The sequence below is a fragment of the Hibiscus syriacus genome, unplaced genomic scaffold (genome assembly GCF_006381635.1).
Source record: "Hibiscus syriacus cultivar Baekdansim isolate YM2019G1 unplaced genomic scaffold, ASM638163v2 tig00110610_pilon, whole genome shotgun sequence".
NCBI classification, from domain to species: Eukaryota; Viridiplantae; Streptophyta; class Magnoliopsida; order Malvales; family Malvaceae; genus Hibiscus; species Hibiscus syriacus.
In genome coordinates, this window is record NW_024062800.1 from 3,051,990 (window position 1) to 3,062,278 (window position 10,289).

The window sequence follows — 10,289 nt, forward strand, 5'->3', positions numbered from 1 at the left end:
CGAGTTCCCCCCTTATTTAAAGCTAATTTCAAACACTCCGAATCCACGCCATTTGCTCCCTGATGCACGTGGTAGTGGAGTAGGTGGGTAGGTGTGTAGTTGAGATAATGGTGGGGTAGTGGAGCCTGCAAAAAAAAATTAATAGAATTAATAATAATTAATAATGATAATAATAAAATAATTATTATAATAACATATATATATATTTAAGCCCAGTCAAAAACGGGTGTCTACATTAGGGTTTCAAATTTTTATAAAGTAAGGACTTTATGAATTTTATTTTCTAATATTATAATTTACTTATGGATTTTATTTTCTAGTTTTATCTGAAATATTAACTTTATTTATGATTTTTTACATCTATTTATAATTTATTTTTTTATATGTCATCCCCGTACCCTGTAATTTTAGGAATTTTTGTTTTTCGTCCCTGAATTCGTATCAGTGCAACATAGCAAGTAATTGTATCTGAATGATGTGTGCATGTTCATTATCAATTGACTAAGAAAATTCTAGACAAATACTATCTTATAATCACTGGATAAAGTATTAAATATAATTTTTCATTGAACTAATTTAAAATTTTATAATGTTTTAAGGGGCTGATGGGCAATTCTTCCATTTTAAGGGAGCAAGTTCTTTTAATCTGATTGGTAAAGTTGAATTTCATTTTCTTATTTATATGTGGGGAGCAAGTTATAGTATTTCAAATTATCACCCACTCACCTCATCCTCACATGAAAAAGTAAACGCCAACGAGACTGTAAAAAGTTAAATAAATTAATTTTTTTTGTTGAAATGTTGCGTGCGCCTACAGCCATCGGTCCACTTACCTCCAAAGAAACCCATATAGAAAGAGCCAAAATTCTCAAAAATATAGTGTATTCAATATATACATATGCGCGTTTGACGTTGCGTTTGCATTTTCAAAGTGAAAACATGGTCACCATTTGATGGAAAACAGTTCTCTGATTTTTTTCTCCTTCGTTTTCCTTGCATTTGGTTTAAAACCCGTGAGTTTCGCTCTCCTTTGGCACTTTGTCGTTTTTGTTTTCTTTTTTCCCCTTTGTTTTTTTATTTTTATTTAGTTCGTTGTTTTGAGCACAACCCAGATTTTATTGTGGCTTTTTAATGATGTGTTAAGATGCTAAGCTTGGAAATCTCAACTGGGTATTCTTTTCCCTCCACTTTGGGTTTGTTCTTTTTTGGGTTTTGTCTTTTCTTTCGATTTGTAACGTTTGAAACTTGAAAAAATGTGTTTTTCTTTTGTTCCATTGGTGATTATGTTTTGATTAATCCAAATGGGAAAGTTGGTTTTTGGACAAACTTAGTTTGACGTTGCATCGAAAAAGAGGAAAACTTTGTTGGATTTTTCATTGGGTTTGGGAGAGTTGTTTTCTTTCACGTTTCCCTGTCTCATTATCTGGTTGCTTTACAACATATAAAATTTGAAGATTTTGATTTTCCTTGGTGTGTAAATTCAATTCAAAATTGTGTATTCGATTGTAATTGGAGGAAGTTTTGTTCTGTATGTTATTCTTGTCTCGTATATTGGTTGCTTTTGATGTTCATTTTGCATAAAAAGGTTAAAGATAGTTCTTTCCTGCATTATTCAGCTTTATATTTAATTGAAATAGACAGTATTTCCACTAAAAATCTGGGAATGTTTCTTTCCACTAAAAATCTGGGAATGTTTCTTGCTTTCTGAGGTGGGGTAGTTTTTAGCAAACCTGGGTTCTAATTGATTTTTGTCCCTTCCTTTCGTTTCCTCAAATATAACAAATATTGTTATAATGGCGTTTCTCAAAGGAATTAGCAAATTGTGGTATAAGCGCATTCATTGAAGGAATTCGATTTCAATGCATGCATGTTCTTGTTATGCATGGTGTCTGAATTGTTTTTCTTCTGGATGAACATGCCCAACATGTTATTATGCAAGTTTGGTGGAAGATTGATCCATCTTATTATGCACTTGCTTCTTGTTTTTCTGCTGGATGAACATGTCCAACATGGAAAATATTTGACCTTGTTTTCGTAGGATTTACTTCCCCGTGTTGGAATTCAGAACCGGAAAGATTGAAAATAGTTATTTTGTATTAGGATGTTGCTTTTCATCTGTTCTGGCTATTTATATTTTAGTTTAACTGACTGCAGTTTTGGAAGAATCTAAACTTTGTTTTCATCTTTCGGAAATTTGAAGATCAATAGATAATAAATAGGAAGAAGGCTTCTTACATGACATTTATGTACAATCATTTCCATGGATATTGAGTTGCCTCGGTGGGATATAATAAGATTTTTTCGTTGATGGAGTACAATTGAAAATGCTACCTGATAAATCTTTGGTTTTTATTGCAATACGAAGAACGATGTTAGGAGCTCTTCATGGAGTTTAGTCACCAGCAATGAAATAATCTCTTTGGATCTGATTATCAAACTACTACCTGTTTTACGCCTTGCTTGACTTATTTTCTCCTGGATGTTCTACTGCATATGATTCAGGAATATGCTTTCAGAGTGATATGTTCAAAATATGTTCTTCTTGTTGACATCTATCTTTTATCCTGTATTACAGGGAAATAGAGAGTGAAGCCTCTTAAAAGTAGATAAATATAAAATAATTGCAGTAGTTGACGTTTCGAGTAGCAATGGCTTCTAGAGGCAGTGCTTGGAAAGAAGTTGTTGAATCTCATTCCCCTGTTGCAGATTATGGCACTGCTGCTACAAAATATGAGAATAATACTACAACGATGAAAAATGCTGTTAGTTATGTTGGAAAAAATGGAATTCATTCAAGCAACGATGTTTACGAGCTCCTTGAGTGTCCTGTATGTACAAATTTGATGTATCCACCAATTCACCAGGTTTGTTCTCCATGCATAACACTTTTTTTGGCTCTTCTGTAAAGATATAGTTTTGTAGTAGCATTTTGTTTTTTCATTCAAAATGTTGATATGTTGCATTCAATCTTCTATTTCAGTGTCCAAATGGACACACTTTATGTTCCAACTGCAAGATTAGAGTGCGCAACTGTTGCCCCACATGCCGGTATGATCTTGGAAATATAAGGTGTTTAGCTCTGGAGAAAGTTGCAGAATCCTTGGAACTCCCTTGTAAATACCAGAATCTAGGTTGCCACGATATCTTCCCCTATTACAGCAAGCTTAAGCATGAGCAACACTGTCGATTCCATCCCTACAATTGCCCTTATGCTGGGTCTGAGTGCTCTGTCACTGGTGACATACCGACCCTCGTTGCTCATCTCATGGATGATCACAAGGTCGACATGCATGATGGATGTACCTTCAACCATCGATATGTCAAATCAAATCCACACGAAGTTGAAAATGCCACATGGATGCTTACTGTGAGTTCATTTTATGCTACAACACATATAAATCAAGTGTTCTATGCTTCACTTTTGCATTTGTTGTTTGTGTGTTAAAATCTCTTGAAACTGCAAACCATATGCTTATGAAAGGATTTTTTCGACTTCTGTTTTTTGAATTCTGATATTTTGTGTAGGTTTTTAATTGTTTTGGAAGACAGTTCTGCTTGCATTTCGAAGCTTTCCAGCTTGGGATGGCACCTGTCTACATGGCCTTTTTACGTTTTATGGGTGACGATAATGAAGCAAAAAAGTTCAGTTATAGTCTGGAAGTTGGTGCCAACGGCCGGAAACTAATATGGCAAGGCATTCCCAGGAGCATCCGCGATAGTCATAGGAAAGTTCGTGACAGTCAGGATGGACTGGTGATACAAAGGAACCTAGCTCTATACTTTTCCGGTGGCGATAGGCAAGAGCTGAAGTTGAGGGTAACAGGCCGTATATGGAAAGAAAATGACTGATTGAGGTTGAAAAGCATGGTGAATCAAGGCGATTTTTTGTACAGTTTCAAAAAACTAGAGTCCTTTGGCTAAGGAATGAAAGCTTTTGTTTTGTAAAATTAGTGATGTATTGTATTTGTAAGTGGGAAATGTCCACTCTAATCCCCCTGCCGACCGTCCGGCCGCCGCCCTCTGCTGAATGTTTAGTGTAGGAAATGATTTATACGAGTCTTCTTGGAATTTGAATCCTTAGGACTATTTTTTTGTTTTGCATCTTTTGGATGCGATCGCCGTTGGCTTCCTGTACGAAACCATGTTCATTATTATCAACTTCTGTTTTCCTCATTTTCTCTGAAAACTTTCCTAAACTTTGACAGTGGAGAAAGATTACTTGCATCTTTCCCGTGTTTTCAGGTTATTCAAATAATAATAAGGGTAAACTACAAGTTTAGTATCTAAACTATTATTTTATTTCATTTTAATACCGAAAATTTCATTTGTTTCAAAACCATACATAACCTTCGTTTTTTGTTTCATTTTAGTATCCCGTCGTACTGCATTTTGTGTGTGTAAATTACATCATTCATCACTCAATTATTTTCTCGCTCCTATTTTGATCATTAAAGTTTAAAAATTTTCAATTTAATTACTCAACTTTTAAATCGCTCATATTTTGATCACTCTAATTTATTTTATTAATAGCTTTTGTAACATGGCAGTTTTTGTTATTATTTTCTTAATTTATAATTAAAATAAAAAGATTAATTTTGAGAGTTTGAGTTATTCGATTATGACTAATTTGAAAGTTAAGTAATTAAATTAAAAAAATAAATTTTAGTGACCAAAATAGGAGTGAGAAAATAGTTGAGTGATGAATGATGCAATTTACCCATAAAAAAAATGTCACGTTCAATAGTTTCATCAAGTTTTTAACAGTAAGATACTAAAACGAAACAAGAAGTAAACGTTAAATATGATTTTAAAACAAATGAAAGTTTGGTACTAAATTGATAATTTAAGTACAAAATGTGTAGCTTACCCTAATAATAATAATGTTAATTAAATTATATATTAAATTTGTAAGATTTGAAGATATATTATCATTAACAAAATATTTAATTTTGGCAAAAAAACATCGTAGGTCCCTGTACTTTTAAAAAAAAACCAATATGGCCCTCGTATTATTTTTCTCTCAATGTGGCCCTCTAACTCATAAAATAAACTCAATATGGCCCTTTGATCAACATTTTTTCGTTATTAACCGTTATGGTGCTGATGTGGCAGTTCACAGTCTGATGCTGCAGTTCACAATGCTGATGTGGTAGTTCACAATGCTGACATAACAGTCTAGGGTGGGAGATTAACGTGGTGGATGACATGACAAATTGACTAAATTAGTAATTCAAACATGGTAGACGGATTGTCGTGTCAAAACCATGAACCGCCACGTTACCACCGTTAACTAGCATGCAGTACTGTAACGGTCAACAATAAAAAAAACGTTGATCAAAGGACCACATTAGGTTTATTTTTTTTAATTGGAAGACTACATTAAAAGTAAAAAAACTAGGATCATCTTGATTTTCTTCTTCAAAATTACAGTATCTCTTATATCTTTTTCCCTTTAATTTCCAAAATTCAGCATAGTTAACCTTGTCATGATTAATGTTTACCGACATGGTTTTGTTTATTAGTATGACTAAACTATCTATCACTTTAAACTCAAAGGTTAATTCAATAATTATTTTTTTATTAATATGTAGTGATTATAAATTAGCATACATTTAAAAGATTTTTAACTATTTGATATGAACATTCAAACATTTATTTAGATATTTTACAGTTATTCAAAACCTCTAAAGATAATTCAAAAGTACGGAGAGACCTCTTATTGATGTTTACCAACGGTGTTCAAAGTCTTTTTGTAAAAGTTTGAGGAGTTCATATACCATTAATTTAAAAAAATGTAGAAGGATTCAAACTCATATAAGTTAAGTTAAAAATCTAGATTTCATATTCTCCTATTTTCTAATTTTTCAAAATAACTTTAATAAAAACACTGAAAACATCTTTTTTGTGTTTTCATATTTTCAATTGTTTTTGTTTTCATTTTCTAGAAATCATTTTCTAATTTACAACCAAACACGTTTTTCCAGCTTTTTTATTTTCCAAGAAAATGAAAATAGCATATATTTTTAGAACCAAACGGACCAATTTTGTAATGCCTCGAATCACAGGTTAGTAGTTCCAGGCTAACCTGGGAGGGTCTTAGATGAATTTCGTTGCTTGAGGGAAGCCTTGACCCAAGTTGAGTGAAAATGGGCTTGGGTTAAGCCCAATTGGGTTTTAAAGGGAATCGTCGAGAATTAAACAAAACTTGAAGGACCAAGGAAACAACTTACACATTTTTGAATTCAAAGGCTGAAATCTTTTAATAGTGCATATGTCACATGTTGGTCTCTTTTTCCCCTTATTCTTTGTCATTTTCTTTCTCCCAAAACTCAAGCTCTTCTCTTCATCTTCTTCCTCAAGCCTAAGGTAGAAACTTTGTAGACTTCCAAGCATTGCAAGGGAAAGTTAAGGTCAGAATCATAATCATTTCATCTCAAACTTCATTTCAAGCCCTTAATCTTTACTTTTCTTTAAGATAGCCAAAAGTGAGTTTTGTGAGGGTTTAAGGAACTTGAGTGTTTCAATTCATTTCTAGAAAGCTTAAGCCTTAGGAAATGTTCTTAAACCCTTCTAAACCTTTAAATCCAGCTAGTAATACTTATGATTAATTCTTGACTAGTGAGAGAAGTTACAGAAAGCTCCAAAGCTAGGGGAAAGAAGCTCACTCTTGGTTGAACCTTGGGTTTTTTCCAGCAGCTTAGGACATCAAGGTAACCCACTTCTACCTTAACTCTACCACGTGTAGGTCATTAAGTATATTTCGGTAGGTTGCATGACTTATTAAGCATGTTCATGGTAGTTGCATCTTTTAATGTTTTTCAGCATGAAAAGAGATCTATTATGATCCCTTTTAATCCTTATAAGACTTTAATAACAATTGGGAAACTCAGTAGGGATTTTGGGAAGGAAAATTAGCATTTTTCATTCCCAAAACAAGGCATTTATGGGCACGAGTTTTGGTACTGGAAAAATAGTATTGATATTGATTATCAAACAACTTAAAACAAGAGAGTTTTGAGATGAGAGTATCGATACTCACCCATATATTATCGATATTGTCAGCCAATTTTTTATACTCGTAGGGTGGTATCAATACCAAACCTACTTAGCAGATTCCAGTAGCCAAATTCGTAAGGATACTCATGGGAGTATCAATACTAAGGGTAGATTATCGATACTCTTAGTAGGGGTAGTCGATACTGAGTTATTTTTCAAAACATGAAACCTAATTTTGATATCGATACTCAAGTTAACATTGATGCCCCAATACTAGATTACCGATACTAGATCCAAGAGTATCAATATTAGTAGCCCCTTCAACATATATCAATCAGTAAGTATTGATACTCAGGGGTCAGTATCGGTACCAGTGGACAATTTTAGATAAGTAATCCAATGGTTAAGGGATTAGACTTGAGGGGCCAATAATATCATAATATCAGCAAATAAAACTATAAATGAGAACAGTAATAAACTCAAAATATTAGAAACAACAACAACTAGGATAACATAAAAACTAGACTTATTTGATGCTCAAACATTCGGGACCCTCGAGTTACTTTGGCAAATACGAGCATACAGTTGGATATCCCAGTCAGTGTCAAGGCACTTCAACCGTTAGTTGGGTGCAAATGCCCCAAGACTCAACGGAGTAAGTTGGTCGGGTGTACGTTTCTGATGCAACTTCGAATCTCACCCAAATACCCAAGGGTATTTTAGAAAGGCTAGAGGGGTGTATGAGCTCTGAGATGTAGAACCCTCAATCGCACCATGACACATAAATCAACATGTTAGACTAGTATTTTCATGTCCTTATACACGTGCCACTAGCATGCATATTTAGTGAATGCATGTAGTATAGTACAATTATTAGTGAGGCACTAAGCTCGTAAGCTTAACATTCGAAATGTGTTTCCATGTACAGGTTCTTAGGGGGTCGTTTAAGGAGCGTTATTGTCACTGTATATTCTAGTAAAGTCAAGATATCAGAGTACTTATTGATTTAGTTAGAGGGCATGTACTATTGTAGATCATTCGCTACAACAAATTTGTTCTATAGCGGCGTTTTTAGCGGCGTTTGGGGAGTAAACGCCACAAAATTTAAACATATAGCGGCGTTTATAATCCAAAAGTCGCAAAATGAAAATTTAGCGGCATTTCTTTAACAAACGCCGCGATAGAATAATTTAGCGGCATTTTTAGCATAAACGCTGCAATAAGGTTCATTTATAGTGGCGTTTTTCCAACAAACGTCGCGATAAAGAGTATTTTAGCGGTATTTTTAGATAAACACCATAATAGGGTTCATTAATAGTGGAGTTTGTTATAAAAACGCCACAAAATGCTAAACTTTAGTGGTGTTTTTTGTACAAACGCCACTAGATACTCGTACTTTAGTGGCGTTTGTATAAAACTAACACTATAAACTGATATATAATGGCCTTTTTTGAAAAACGTCGCTAATACCACGTACCCACATTATCCCAATTTATACGCTAAAACCCTAAGAAAAATCCCATTACGTCCTCAAATTAGTTTTGTCCCACCTTCTTCTTCCCTTCACAAATCTTTTTTCCCTTCGGGACAACGTCCGAAATAGCTCTGCCTTCTCTCCATTCACGGTATTCTCTCTCTGACTTACCTTTTCTATATCTCCATAAGATAGACCTCCATCGCATTGCAATTTACCTTCTCTCGTTTTCAAGTTGGGTTGATGGAATCAAATGGTAGCTCTGAAGACATTGTTCATTATGTTCTTCTGTAAGTTCCCTTTCCCCTTTGCCTTTCTTTTTTTTTCTCAAGATTTTTCTCCATGCTGAAAATAAGAAGTTGGGTTTCTAAAATTAAAAAAGGGGTTTGTAAAATTGATTTCAAAAAAAGAGGGGAAATTAAAATTATTTGTTGGATTCTAATAACTTTTCTTGCATTTTAAGGGATGGTTATACAGAGGCCATTGTGTTGTAGCTTCATAAGACAAAATCAGGGGCTGAATATGCTGACTTCATGCACACAATAGGAGATTCACTGATTTCGGTAATACATCTATTAGGATTCTCAAAATTTATAGTTTATTTTCTCGTGTTTTATTGTTTATGTTTCCTTTTTTTCTTATTCTTTGGTAATATATGCATGAAATTCAATTTCTTATTCCTTTAGGGAATTGGAGAGGTTATAGGTACTACCTAAGACTTAAGAGTTTATAGGTTTAATGAGGATTGAGTATTGCTCCTTTTGAAATAATTGTATGTATTTAAAACATTAGGGCTCTAGATTTGTTTTATGTGAGGCAGTGACCCTCCTGTTTTTTATGGGATATAGGTTGAGAATGAGGTTTATGTTATTCAAGATTTATCTTTAGATGTAATGTATATGTCAGATAATTTCATTGTGGTATAAGTACAACTTGATTTCATCTTTTCCCATCCTCTTTTAAAGAAAGAGAAATGATTGCATATGAAATAGACATTCATCTAGATATTTTAAAAAGGTTAAGGAAAACAAAAAACCTTGTCTTCCATGTTTGAGCTATAAGTTGTAAAAAAATTAGTTATGTCATTAAGGTAAGAAGCTTCGTGGTTGGAATATCTATGCCATTAAGGTAAGAAGCTTTGTGATTGGCTCCTTTAATATTATATTAGATTGTTCAAAACCGTGATAAGTGTTGATTTGGTAACTTTAACACATGGGATACACAAATAACCACACTCATAGTTATGGTAGTTATCATTCAGTGTAATGAAAGGGCATAAAAGGACACTTTTACTTCTTATACTTTATTTTGGGTAAAAAAACTCTCAAATCGATATCATCCCTTGCACAAATGCACTCAACAAGCATTATTAACAACTATGCAATTAGCCGTCGAATGGTGAATTCTACTTGCACCGGATAAGCTGGAAAAATTTTCTTTTGAGATTAAATTGGTTTTGTTCTTCTCCTTACTAACATTGTGTTTTCCACTTTCCAGTTCCTTATTTTTTTCTTCTCCTTGTAATGATTTTTTTTACTTTAAATATGATTGTAGGTCCATCATTAGCCATTTCCCTTGTAAATTTATAGTTTTCATGTTCTGTATCAAAATTGAGATGATTATATTATTAACTCATTTGCCTCCTGTTTTTGTTCCCAATGATCAGTCATTTCTTTTATTTAACAATCATATAGGAGAGTTTAAAGTACATATTTTTGGGTTCATAAGGCGACATTGGTTCATGGGGCCATGAGTATGTGAGGTGAAGATTTAATTGGTTTGATAAGATATTATGTTTTATTCTTTTGGTACTGGAAAT

General features: G+C 33.5%; 1 protein-coding gene across 5 annotated transcripts; it reads left to right on the forward strand.

Annotated features, from left to right (window-relative positions):
• The first annotated feature begins 861 nt into the window (after nt 1-861).
• Nucleotides 862-4,161, forward strand: LOC120135454 (E3 ubiquitin-protein ligase SINAT2-like). Of its 5 annotated transcripts, none has more exons than XM_039151720.1 (5): nt 862-1,013; nt 1,144-1,170; nt 2,576-2,864; nt 2,981-3,367; nt 3,526-4,161. In XM_039151720.1, exons 3-5 carry the CDS (start codon nt 2,649-2,651, stop codon nt 3,847-3,849), a joined length of 927 nt encoding a protein of 308 aa, XP_039007651.1. In that variant the 5' UTR covers nt 862-1,013; nt 1,144-1,170; nt 2,576-2,648; the 3' UTR covers nt 3,850-4,161. The 5 variants fall into 5 exon arrangements, with proteins under 5 accessions (XP_039007651.1, XP_039007650.1, XP_039007649.1 ...); XM_039151718.1 differs by having other exon boundaries at nt 863-1,013; nt 1,103-1,170; XM_039151719.1 differs by lacking the exon at nt 1,144-1,170.
• The last annotated feature ends 6,128 nt before the right edge of the window (nt 4,162-10,289 follow it).